This window comes from Lonchura striata, chromosome 2 (genome assembly GCF_050655825.1).
Source record: "Lonchura striata isolate lonStrDom1 chromosome 2, ASM5065582v1, whole genome shotgun sequence".
Classification (NCBI taxonomy): Eukaryota; Metazoa; Chordata; class Aves; order Passeriformes; family Estrildidae; genus Lonchura; species Lonchura striata.
The window spans coordinates 18,821,474-18,835,737 of NC_140704.1; the positions used below are offsets into that span (position 1 = coordinate 18,821,474).

General features: G+C 34.7%; 1 protein-coding gene across 20 annotated transcripts in view; it reads right to left on the bottom strand.

Moving 5' to 3' along the window:
- Positions 1-14,264, bottom strand: part of MLLT10 (MLLT10 histone lysine methyltransferase DOT1L cofactor) — a 133,612-nt gene that overhangs the window by 83,463 nt on the left and 35,885 nt on the right. For all 20 annotated transcript variants that reach the window (XR_014950953.1, XM_085565581.1, XM_085565559.1 and 17 more), the window contains one exon: positions 4,412-4,521. Coding sequence is in view for 19 of the 20 variants with exons in the window: in XM_085565581.1 (XP_085421707.1) it covers positions 4,412-4,521 (110 nt within the window). In the remaining variant the exon portion in view is untranslated. The remainder of the gene's footprint in view (positions 1-4,411; positions 4,522-14,264) is intronic.

The window sequence follows — 14,264 nt, forward strand, 5'->3', positions numbered from 1 at the left end:
TGTACATCAAGGTGGTGAACACTGATAATTCAGTTGTTTGACAGGGTCTGAGACTGGCTGCTTTTTAGCTTTCCATACCATGACCTGACACATTTAGATTTTAGGAACGAACAAGGTCATGATCCATCAACCTCATCTGAGTCACTATATTAAGTGTAAGTAACTTCAAAGTAAGATACCTCTATAAACAGAGTTCAATAAACCCCATAAAACTCAATCTCCAGTTACTTTCTGGTTTTTTCAGGGTTTTGTTTCAAGTTCTCTAAGTTTTGTCCTCACTGAAGCTCAGAAATAAAAGCAATACAAGCATTCCACTTAGTAGAGATGTAGACTCCATTTTTCAGTATTTACCCTACATGTAGGGTCTCTGTTTTGGGACCTCTTAGAGCAATTTACAGTCAAATGACTGAAAAATTACTACAAGCTACATTATTAACAAGTTTAAATGCAACATGGTGGACTAATTACTCATTTTAAGAAGCTCAAATAATTTTCCTACAATAGTAATGGGAAGCATTAAACCTGTTTCCTAGTATTCCATATGAAACAAAGACAAAGAAAGTTACAATAGACAGCAAGTTCTATACAGCTGAGCTTCTTATATTTGTACCTTCTCTTAGACACACCAGAAGCGTGAAAACCTTTGTCTTTCTTCCACAAAGGAAGACTTGCATGTATTTGCAAATCCATACAAATGCTACATCTCTGAAACCTCTGAAATGTGGAAGTTTAAAACTGTGTCCTACCACCTACAGCTGCACTCTTCTTCAAAGCTCTTTAGGGAAGAGAGTACTCTCCCAAATTTACTGGGAAAAAAGCAAAAGCTTTTGACTCAGCAAGGAAATTTTACTCAAAAACAGAACAAATATCTTACTTTCTTTAAAGGCAAATTATCTAATTTGTACTACTGTTTTTATATTACTGTCAGTATTTTCCCTTCAAAGATTCAAAGTGTAAACCTTCTTTGCAAAAGTAAAGACAGAAGGGAAGATGAGACAAAAACCAAAAAATTATAAGGCAAAAAGTGATTTCAGAAATAGTTTACTCATAACAGCTACCGAGTATCATTCTCTAATCACAAAATCAAACCTAGAAATTGTACAGAAATTTCTCATTGTTGCATCAAGAACTGAAAGAGAAGTTTGCCAGCTGCATTCACTACAAGGCAAATCAAGAAACTCTAAACACACTTATTTTTTAATCAGTTCTTAGAAGACATTCCTAAAAGCAGTAATTATATAAAATTATCAGATAGTTTCAAATGAACCTGAAAGAGACAAAAAAAGCTGACATAAAATAAATATATATTATCTATGCATAACCATCCAAGGAATAAGAAATACCTGTTTCTGAAAAGAAGAGCAACTAACAGTCCATTTCTCTTTTGGAAGCAACTGTGTAAGAAGATCTTTCCTAATAGCTAACTCATTAATCAAATCATTCAGTGGATTCATTCTGTAATGTGATGGTTTTTATCCATGAAGCAGGCAAACTTCAGGGAAATAGCAGCCAAACATCTCTATACAGACAAGCCCCATGCTTTGGTATCTACAGCATTTCTTCCAGCATTTAAGATTACTGTAATTGGTAATACTGCATGTTTTGCAGTGTTTAGTAAAGAAACAAGTGCATAGAGAAGAAACCCAAACATTAAATTAAGTACTATGTCCTGGCAAAACTTCAAAATTATTTACTTTCAAGACTACAGTATAATTTTTCCCTATGATAATTTTCTTTGGCCTCTATTTTCCCCCAATTCCATATGCTAGTGTTCTATATGTATCTAGCCATGCACAGAGGATTATTTAGAACTTCACAGGAAATCATATCTTACTTAAAATCTCCTATTCCAATATGAGCTGACAAATAGAATGAAATTATCATTAAGCCTCTCTAAAAAAAGAACCAACTCCAGTCATTTTTTTCATAATTACATGTTTACATTTGTTCTCAATGTGCAACAAATGTTTCAAGAACTGTTTGTCATACCTATTTCTCAAAAAAAACCAGTTTTTCTTTCCATTTTACACAAACTAATAAAGTCAGGGTGAAACGCTTTACAAAAATTCTGATCTGAAAAAAAAATACCATTTAAATAAACATAATTTATCTTAAATAGCAATAGGAGTAGAAGGTGAAATTATTATAGGCTGCATGTAAAGGGAGCTAATAGTTTTATTGGTTTTGGGGGTATTGCTCAAGAATAGCCTACTTGGGAACCTATGGCAGTTTAACCACAGCATACTAAACTCAGCACCAGCTACAGACTTAGCAAGAGTTGAGAGTTCCCTGTCAGACAATACTTCTCTAAATTCAGTACTGTTACCACTAGACTACTGCTAGCACTGCATTTGGATTGGTGTCAGGTTTGCTGCAGCAACTGCAATACAGACATTTCTTGGATTCCCCTGAAATCCACAGACACTATCTCCCTGACCCAAAAAAAGACCAAATAATGACAGTGAAATCTGAGTTCTGTAAAAAGAGAGAACAAAAATAATAATAATTTGCAGGCTAGAGATGTGACTCCAAACTTTGGCATTTCTGACACCGATCTCATTGTACTTCACAATAAACCAGTGAAAGTACTTTTTAGGCTGACTGCTGACATGGAAAATAGACCTCAATCAGAACACCTGCCCAGAGCACAGAGAGCTAAGAGCTGGAGAACTCTCTCTATATTAACCGTATGGTGCTAGTAACTATCTAGTGAAAAACAAAACCTACCATAAGTACAGACCAACAAAAATGGAAACTAGAATTTTAGTGCAAACACAACTGTATTGTCATATATTTAGAATAAAAACTGTTTGAGAAGGAAGAAACTTTAGTTATGATGGAAAGGACTTAAAGACTAAAGACAGAGACAAACAATGGATTTTGTCAACAAGTAATTATAAAATATACAGAGCACATTTTCGAAGTCACAAGGACTTACTCATCCAATATCCAATTACCATCCATGGAAGTGGTGCAAGATAAAACAAAATCTAAAGTGTCCCATGAAATTTTTGAAGGACATTAAGGAAGAACCACTACCATTAAAAAAAAAAAAACAAACAAACATGACTGACTACTAGTCAAGGAAAAGAGGTGTTCTGTTTCCTCCGAGATGAGGAACTCATCTGTTACAGCAAATTTTTACTATTTTGTGTCCAAGAAATGTTTGATTAGTTGTGTACTGAATCTCACCGTTGCATGTTCTTGCCAGTGTAGAGGGAAGCAAATAGGGATATGCCAATAGAGATGCTCAGGTAGTAATGAGAAAGCTTGAGAAAAACCTAGACTTTGACTCCTGGTTTTTCAGCTACACTGGTAAATAAGATGGACAAAACATATTGACAGCAACTGGAGAAAGTAAAACAGAAAAGACCAAAGAAAGAAAATATGAAAAAGGCTAGAAAAATGGAGGGGCATCCCATAAATCAAAGATGGAAACTTGCAAAGGGGATGTGGGGGGTGCTGGAAGTCACAGAAGCAACGTGAACAGGGACTGGTCTCCCTGTAGGAAGAACATAAGAGGAGATGTATGCCTTTTTCTTCTTTCTCTTTTTTTTAACACAGTCTATTCCTACTTTACTCCACTGTCCACAAACTACCATAAAATAAAGAAAAAAAAATAAACTAGAGGTTAAAAGAACAACACAAGAAAAATACGTAACACAACTAATCAGAAATTCAGACAGTTTGCATCTGCAGAAAGAAATATACAAAGATCAATGTAGTTAAGTGAGGAGAAAGTAACAGAAGTTAAATAAGAAAAATGTAACTATCAATAGAGAACACTAACAACCTACTGGTTTATTGCTCTGCCTTTTTGGGCTTTTTTTAATTTGAAGTCTCGCCACACTTTATAAAACATTCCATCTCACTGACTATTACTTAGGAGCAGTTCTCCTATAAGCAAATAATGCCACTAAAGTGAATGTTGTTTACAAAGGCAAAGGTCTGCAAGCATTTGCCTTAATATATTAACATACATTTCTGTCCTAAAAAAAAAAGTTTATAAACATGTTTATGTTAATATCAACATTTAAAACACTAGGACTTTGTGGTAATTAATAATAACATCACATTTAAGTTGCAATAATATTTTAACCTATGGAAAATATTTCAGATTCCTTTCAAAATAAACTGTTTTTCAAAGATCACAGTATTTTTAATTAATGAAACAGCCCCTAATCTGTAAATGACTAATAAGATATGGCAGATAACCCTACAGCTTCATTCTTTAAACACAGTTTTCTTAATTCTTCAATTTACCATAAAGACATTGCAGAAAACTTACAGCATTACTGCAGACATTTAGGAATTTTATATAAAGTGCATTCTAAGAAGTATGGTTTTATATTATTACATCTCAGAAGTTTTAAAATAAATACATTAGATATAAAAAGACATATAATTATACCTTATTGTAACGATCATGAGGAACAGACTGCAACACGATAGGCTCCATTGTAGAAACATTTGCAAACTGCACCTCGGGAATGTACAGAGCACAAACCACATGAGCCCAACCTACAAAAAGTTATAATTGTATTTAATGTTTTCTAGAAGCTTCAAGGACATTTCAATGTAGTACAATTATAGTACAAAGAACCTTTTGCAACACTTTTCTTCCCACTGACTATTTTAACTGTTTACCATATTAAGGACATAAATTACACTTTAAGTCACATTTACATTTTCATTTCTGTTATCTAAATTTTAGATGATCAGTAATACATTTTTTAATGTAGTCAGAGATTATTTATATGAGTAATACTCCATAAAATTCAAACACTAATGATTTATACAAACAGTGACACACAAACAGAAAAACTACTATTTTTTTAGATTTCTTGGATTAATACAGTCTTTACATAAAAGCTACTCCAAGTCCTACATAAAGGAAGCAGCATCTGACCAAACTGGCATTCTTAGAAGCATAGTATCGTAGACGACTTCTGTGTATAATTTTTATTCTAAAAATGCCATTCTGATTTGAACAGACTCCTGTTTCTTTCTGTAGAAAGAAAGTGAAAATCATATGCACACCCTCACATCCCCTCTATGAAATCTTTTGCTTTTCCATTTATAAAGCTGTGGCTAACTCATTTTTTCACAGGAATACAAATACCTATACCCAGTCCTATTCTAATTCATTAACTTGGAATCATCAATAAATTATTAGTTACTTACCAGACTGTGCTTCAACAACATTTTAAGAAAGACAACATTCTTAATTGTCTGACATTTGGCTGGAATGAAGGTGGAGGAAAATACCACAAAGTGTTCTGACAACAAGTCAGAAACAAACCTATGAATTGGAAGCCTTTTTCCAACACAGAGATCCTGAGAGCTGGTGGTTTACTTCAGTGAAGGACCATATGCCATAATTTTAGCAGAAGCTGCTATATAGCTAATCCAACATATTGCTATATTGACATTAATAATAGAATTATTAAAAGTATTATCCTCTCATCTAAAGATGAATTTGGTGCAGCTAACCACTTGGTGCAAATTCTGTTCTTCCCCAAGAAGAAAACTGAAGTTTCTTGTCACAAGATCCTCAGTGTTCTTTAAAAATAAAAATAACTCTGCTTTCCTCCTACCCAGGCTTACTTGTATGCAAACATTAAGGACATAAAATGACAGACTTACATAATTAGATAATCTAGCAGATTATTAGATTAGGCAAGAAAACTAAATTATCATTGTACAAATGCATGCTGTAACAAAAATAAAAACAACAACAGCAATAATAATAAACCCCCCCCCAAAAAAAAAAAACAGAAAAAAAATTAACTACAAACCCCACCATATACTGTCTCACTGCAGACCTTTCTGAGCTTTCATCTTGGGTTTTCTCTTTTCAACTATTCTACATAATCTAAAAGTTCTTAATTTCTTCACTGAACTGTACTCTGACTCTTAAACTGAGCTAAACACAAAGCTATGCTTGCTCATAGTTGTATTGTTGAGACTCTGGAATGGTACTTAGAATAAAAACCACATATGAAATTCCAGATACTTTTCATAAAGCACAAATCTTCTCCAGTTTCTGCCAACAGATCTGGTGTCTTCCCTCTCCATTTTCTAAACTGGTACTTAAATTTCTATGAAAAATGAAAAGTGCATACAAACACAACAGTTAAGAGGCAGCACCACACATATCCTTCTAGTATTTCAACTGCAACTAAATACAGTATCTGTGCTGCTCCGTAATTTATTCACAAATGTCTTTAGAATTATTCTGTACAGAAAAGGCATGAGACTAATAAAAGCGTAGGATAAAAAAAAAAAAGTATAAACTACCTACTTGAGCTGCTTTTAAAACCTGTTCCAAGAGACCATTTTAAAATTATCATTAACAGACAGACTGAGGAAAAAAAAACTATAAAAACCACAACCTTTTTTGTTCACTTGCCTACTTGAAGTATCTTCAGGGAAAGAGTGCTTATAAGGGCTTTTCTAAGAATTGCCAACTGCCTTAAGCCAGAATCATCTTACTGAAGATAAATAAATGTTAATATGGTGTTAATGGTGAATATTTATCTTTAAATGTTCTCTCAAAAAACTAACTCAAATAGAAACACCATTTATCTAATAAAGCCATTAAACCAATAAAAAAGTGACACTGAAATTTTGAAAAAAAAATAAACTTCCTTCAACTGGCTACATATAATGGGATGGGAAAAGCTTTTACCTCATATGCAATTAAGCCTGTACTCTAGTTACACTGACATATAATGGAAAATTATTACGTAAATATATAAAATATACCAGAGACATTAGGGGAATAAAAATCACTTACTAAGTGAACTGAAATTTAGGTAGGTAAAGAATTTTCACTATAAGGAACCAGTTTCAGGAGTAGCTTTAACTGAATAGTGCTCCACCACTACCCAAAAAAAAAATATATATATATTCCTATTTACAAATAGGAAGTACACATTCAAGACAGCTGTGGCCAGTAAAAGGCTTTTAACTTTCATGAGACCAAACCCAGGATCTATATAATGAAACAAATGAAGCACCACAGCACTAAAACACTTCCTGTACTTATGTTAGTAAGTGCCCATGGAATTGAGGACAAAGGACATTTTCCACTGGTTTCCACTTGGCACCTTCAGATGTCAGATAATCTGGCCTTGTTGGAAAATCACAATAATATAATCACAATTATGTCCAACAGTAATTTTACCAGAGAGGTGGTTGCAGCACCCTTATGTTACCAGTCGCAAATGCCTACACCAAAAAAGAATCGTAACTCCAGTACCAGCATCCACTAGGATTCAAGACACCCTGTACACAAGTTCTTAAATATTCTTTTGCCCAAATCTTAACTGATGAAGAAATACAGAATTGTCAGAAAGCAACATCCAGCTGACCTGGAAGTGTCAAGGAGAGTTTCCTTTAGGAAGAGTAAGGAAGATACTTTTCCATAACAAATGTGGTTAAGCAGCTGTCTAAAGTTGCTGTGCAATCTCCACCTTCTGAGAACTCAAGGTCTGTAGTCTCCTCCACAAAACTTTTATAGCTCAGGGAGGTCAAGAAGATTCAATTTTGCCATGTAAGAACCAGACAATAGGAGAAAAACAGAAAAAAAAAAGCAAACAAGAACCATTTTCCTAGGCATCAAGAGACTAGTGACTATTGCTACAAAGCATAAGCATGGAAGTTAGGACACCTATAAGTGGGATAAAAGTCCCTGGTCTGGCTGATGAGAGAACAAGCTACTAACCTATGAACAGTTTTACCTGTTACGTTTTGTTCAACTGAGAGTGTTCCTGACTATACCACACAGTGCAAAAGCACCTTCCCCATCCTCTGCTGACATTTCCTTCTCTTCCAGGCAACTACTCGGGCTGAGCACAGGGCTCAGAGTGCCAGCAGAATACAGGACCTACTGCCACATTCAAAGTTGAGTGCTTTTGTCTGCTGTTTCCTACTGGATGGTAAATGCCTTCTTTGTTGCAGGGATAATGAAACATTCGAAAGATACCCATCCAAACTGTACACAGAAGCCTGTATGAGAAGCAAGCATTTAAAAGGAAGGATGTTTGGTATTTAAAACTACCTTAAAATACATATTTTTCCATTTACTCCATCTAAGCCATAACGTTTGCACTATAAACTTCCTATGAAAATCACTATGTTATTCTAGGGCAATTAAAATTTCATCAGCAACTATACACTTTTTCCCTCAGTCTCACCCAATAAAAAATCACTAAATCCAGTCTTTTTAAGCTTTACCAGTGTTTAAGTGTGAAAAATACCATTGTACACCCATGTTTTAGATTATAAAATAAAAATACCCAATAGCACTGTTCTACACATTCAAAAACATTCAAAACATTCTCCCTAGTTTATGTTGCAACTGAAATTATTTTATCAGCTCTCCTCTTCACCCAAACATTGCACAGCAATAACAGCAAGATACTGTTATTTTTTCTTAACTGTTTTTAGCCACATTTAGCCACATTTATCCAGGAACCCATGCGATTTTTGAGATCACTTTTGTTCCAAATGAGTTTATTAAACTCATCTCTATAAACCATATAATTTACTCTCTAAATTAATTATAAGCTTCCATTCACTCCAGTTGTGTATGGTTTGAATCCAGACAAATGGCCATAGACATATTACTTGCTTTTAAAATTTGCTTATGAAACTTGCAGTAATTGCTAACAAACTCTTACTATCCCCACTGAATTCCGTATACTCAATTTACTTTTGGTTTCATCTCACCTTCAGGACAACTTTAACCAGAGGATAGGGAAAGGACACATGTTCTTTGAAATAGAGATACTTGCAGCTTGCAAAATGTTCTTAAAATTTTCCCTTATACTCAGACTTTTAATTCTTTTTTCAATCTTTGAGACAGTGACCTTTTGACATATGTGCCTTCTCAATAATAGTATTTTTACCAGATGATATTGCTTGCCTTGCTTACTTTAAAATGAAATTTATTGTTTTAAATTAGAAGGCCTAAAAAACATATCATAAGGATTCAAATTAGCCATCAAGTTTGTTTGCTTCTGTGCACTCTTACTAGAATTGTTTTCTCTGAACTTCTGAAGAAAATCCCTTAGGCTATGACAGGCTGACAGATTCCCTGCCTCTTTCTGCTTCCAAAAAGCCCAATATCCTACAATAATCAGTGTCTCCATCCAGAAATTGTAAAATATCATTTATAATTTTTACTTATTGGTGATAGATAAGTTTAAAATACTTACTTCAACTGCTCTTTCAAGATGAGGAACTTTGGGAAATGCTGCTTAACTTTAAAAAAAAATCCAGTGTGCTTTCTAAGAAAAAATCATACAAATATAACTAATACATTTTCCTTTGCAATGATCTCAGAAAACAAGTTCTACCAACTTTCAAACAATGTAAAAAAAAGATAAAGCAACTCCAAGATCTGCTTTGATAACAATAATGAAACCAATTTTTTCCAATATCAAAAATTGGAAATTCATGCTGAAAAGTCTTCAAAGTTTAAATACACCATATGAGACTTAGAGCATTTCACTTAAATGAATTTTTACTTTGATTTATCTCTTAGAAAGACACACTATTGAGTATTGCCACTTTTTTTCATTCTAGTTCACAAAATGTTTAATTACCACCATAGAATCTATCCAAATGTTATCAATCTTCACTGAGATTTTTATTTCTGATACCTTACTGATTTTTAACTCAGTGCAAACCTAGCAGTACATAGTTTAATGTACATTGTTCACTAACATTCAGCGTAACAAATCTCAGATTTCAGAACCCTAGCTGAAAATAACTAGTTGATCTGTTATCCCAATGCGACAAAGAAAAGTAATTCCCAGCAATTCCACCATCAGCAAACACAAGACTCTTGCCAGCAAAGAGCTCTATAATTAGAAGCAAACTCTACCAAAGCAAGTTAACAAAGAAAACCCAGGAAGATAAATAGTACACAGTATGTTACCATCAAACTAAATTTTTGCCTTTACAACTACTGCTTAATTGCCCAAAATTTGATTCACAAGCGCCTTCCCCTTAAATAAACTTATAGTACTTTTAAATTGCCTTCCAGTTCAAGTTTTCAAGCCTTGTTTTCATCCTCTTTGAGTTCATAATAAAATAACAGTAACAAATATATAATCCATCCTACCATTCACAACAAGGGATGCTCATGTCATGCTTATGAACGAAGATGCCCAGAGTAGGAACTCCACTGCAACCCACAGTCAGTGCTGAAGCTGTGCAGCAGAGCACTAAGGCACTGTAGAGACCAGAATCATGAAGCCACGCTGAATTCCAGCCACAGGACCAGCCTGGTAGCACAAGAATTCTGTGATATTATCACCATTCCCTAACGACGCATCAATGTCAGAGCAAAATTTGTTTGCACATTCTAAGTTCCTACGGAGTCCATTATACTTCATTAAAGAAGTCTTACCTTGTTTCTAACTACAGCTCACTCTCAAACCAAGATAATTTATTTATTATTCTGGCATGGAAAAATCTTTATTGAAATGTTAGTTTCTTATAAGGGTTGTTTTAACTTGTCAATTAGGGATACACCTCAATCCATTTCAGCTGCAGACTGTCATTGAAAAGCAGGCTCTCACCTTACTGTTTGCTTTCAACTGTACATCCTGCCCTCTCCTTGCAGTATGAGTCTGCTGGTGTAGCAGAGTAAATAATTTTTTTCTTTCATCGCATTACTAAATTTGCGGGAAACTTAATAGTTTACATTTGAGCAAGATCAGTCAATGGTTTGAAGCAATCCACACTGAGGTCACATGATTACCACATACAAAACCATCAGTGCAGAAACACCCAGTCAGGGGAAAACAACAGTCCCCTCCTTTCAGCAGAGGTCAACAGCTGCCCTAGATTACATGAAATTGCACCCTCCGTTTCCACAACTATCAGATCTGCTGAATGACCCAAAGGCTGAGCTCTGTCTAACTCTGCTGGATTCACCTTTCAAACATGTACTTAAGACCATTACTGTTACTCTTTGCCAAAGGGAAAGATTAAGTACTATTTTAAACCTTTAGTTAAGTGTCTCCTCATTAAGACATTCCATATACTTTTAACCTTGATCTTCCTTTCCTGTAAAAACAAGAAAACTTGTAGATAAGGAATCTGTCCGCTGAAGTTATTGTCTTTCCCTTACTCTGTTAAATAAAGATTTAGAGTTTGCTATAGTTAAAACAGCATTATTCATACTATACTGTTTGATCCACTCTTTGAAGAGGGGTAAAAAGAAAGTGCCACACTAACCACTACAGCTCTCACTGTTGTGGTTGGTAGCCAACCTCATCATTGGTATAGAATGGACAATTTGTTAAAAAGGCAAAATAAATACTATTTGTCTATGAAGAAAAAGGCTTCATCCTACAAAGTCCTACTATTGAATCTCACAAAATACTAAATTTAGAAAAATCTGGACCTCAAGTAAAGAATTTATTTGTTTTAAATCATCACTCTGCAACACAACAAATAGTTTGTTTTTGAAACAGCTACAGATGAAATTCCATTGGTCCACTGAGTAAGCTAATAGCTTTAATAATTTTATCTGGCATGCTATGGAATTATTGAGCTTCTTCCACCTCTCTCAAGAAATCCTTTCCTACAACAAAAGGAAGAAATGTGTAAATAAGCACCTAAAACTCTAAAAAAAATTTTTACATATACCCTGTGATTATCAGCAATATAAATCATAAATACACAATACTTTATATGGTAATACATGAATTTCTATTACTGCAGTATTTTAAATTTATTATCTTTCTCTTTCCCAGTAAAAAATATACACACTGCTGTAAATCTGCTCCAAAGGGCCAGAACATTTGTGGGCAAACACTTGCAAAATGCATACATCTCAGTATGTACATATAACATTATACCATCCACATTCTTAGACATTAACACCAAGAAAACTCATCAGAACAGTAAACCAGACAGTGAGATTCTAATAATAACAACAGCAACGGGAAAGCCTAGCATATAATGTTTTTATAGACTTGGGAGATCCTGCCGCTAACCCAGGGGGTGGGAAGAGGGTCTGGACCATGACATAAAACCACCACATTGTTAGCTGGCCTTTCCCCCAGCAGCTGCATGAAAGAAGTTGGTGAAAAGTCATACAAAGAATGCTGTTACACAGCATTCCTGATCATCATCCACTGGAATCAGATTTCAAAGTAACAACTTGTATAGCAAAATCAAACTTTTTGAGCTTACAGCAAATTGTGGAAAAAGATTACTACAAGAAAACTATTTAAATGCAAGATGCAGTATATCAGATACAAGTGAATTTGCTTAAAAAACAGAATGCATACTCAGTACTATGAGAAGATAAAAACTGGGATTCAAAAAGCTATAATCAATCCAAATGGTCGTGATTTTATTTCCTCCTCGCTGAGTGTCAAAAATCCAAAGGAAATTACTGCAACAATTAAGGAAATATTACTGAATTTAAAGGCCTAAAACTATCAAATGCCAACAGTTCTCAAGTATCTTCAAACAAATGCTCACTTGTTACTTCTCTGTTTTTCAAAAAATGTGTTTATATTTTATCCAACTATGAATCCACTTACCAATCTGCCAAGCTGAAGTAAAATTAATCTTTCAAAAACCTTCTTACACATAAGACAGCAAATCAATAAGCAACTCATATACGTATCAGGTTTTCTCATTTTAAAAAAAATTTATATTCAGTCATGTTTAGAACCACAATGGTTCCCCTAAATGAACATGAATACCAAATTTATCGAGGAATTCTGTCAACAAATATATTCAGAGAGAAAAGTTCCTTTTTCAATTCAATCTTCCTTTTCTACTTTTAGTATCAATAAGAAAAGAATAAATAATTTTTAATAGGTAATAGCCTAATGGAGTTTATATCATTCCAGTCTCTGAACACTGGAAAAGTCATAATGTTTATGTAAAAACAAAGTCCACATGCAGGAAGTATTATTTTTCGTTCACAAAACTTAACCATAGCTCTAAGGCAATCATAGATATCAGGCAGACAAAATATTAAAACTTATTCAAAGCTAATTCCTAAAATTTCTTACAAATACCCTGCTCATAACAATGTCCTATTACTCTTAAAAATTAATTAAATCAATTGTGTAGCTAAATACAGTCAACTCTAAACAATCCTTAGGATAGATAAATGCATTGACAGATAAGCCACACCACAGATACTCATCCAGACTCCACTCAGATAAATCCAAGAGTATTGTTTCTAAGATCTGTGTAAGTGCAGGAGCAGAACAGCCACTCTCACACAGCACAGGCACCAAACAGGCACATGCAAACAGACCTCAGCTGCTCCTTCTCAAGGTCAGCTTAAGTCTCTGACAATGGAAAGCACAGGAGGGACACGGAAGCAGAATAGAACATTCCACATAAATGCAGACTGAATTATCTCTTTGGGCTCACTTCAGGTTCTGATTGCAGCACCAGTACCCACCATCAGCAAGCCAAGAACAGGCAGGCATCTGTGTACCCTCCAGTGTACCCAAAAAGGTTACAGGAAGAGATATTGGAAAGGTGAGCACAGAATAGCTGACCTTTGCCACCCTAGTTTGCAAATACCAAGTGGCATCACATAAAACCATGAGGTAGCAGGTTCAAAAGAAACCCATGGACACATCGTACTGATCAACTGCAAAATGCCTTGCCACACATGGACACTAAACCTTATACAGAAGAGAACACTTCAATAGGGTGATGGACTCATCTTCCATTAAACACAAAAATACCATGTCTGCAGCAAGCAGTCCCAAAGCATAAATGTTTCTAGGCAGGAACTCTGTTCTGAGAAACCACACAAGAACCTTCTCAAGAATCTAGTTCATAATGAAAAAAAGAGCAGGACAAATATTGTTTGGCCTCCATGATATGCTCCTCCCCTGTTACTATATCAGGCTATCACTTTTAAGTTCTCTATAAAATGCATGATAGTACTGTTCCAATAATGCCGTATTTCAGGAATCACTGAATATTGTAATTCTGTATTTGCCACAGATGACACTAGAAGACCCATATAAACCTGATAAGCACAACTAAGGCAGAGTCAAACGCCAAACAGAAATATAAAGTCTAAAAAGCAAATCTAAAATAATGGTGATCTCTAAAAGGTCAGATAAGCAGCAACAGGCCAGTAAAAGGAGGGGGAGCAGAAGGAGGAATGCACACAAAAGAACCTTGCACTATGTGGGGGGGTAGGAGGGAGGGACAAAAAACTCACAAAATACCAACACAACCACACCATATAC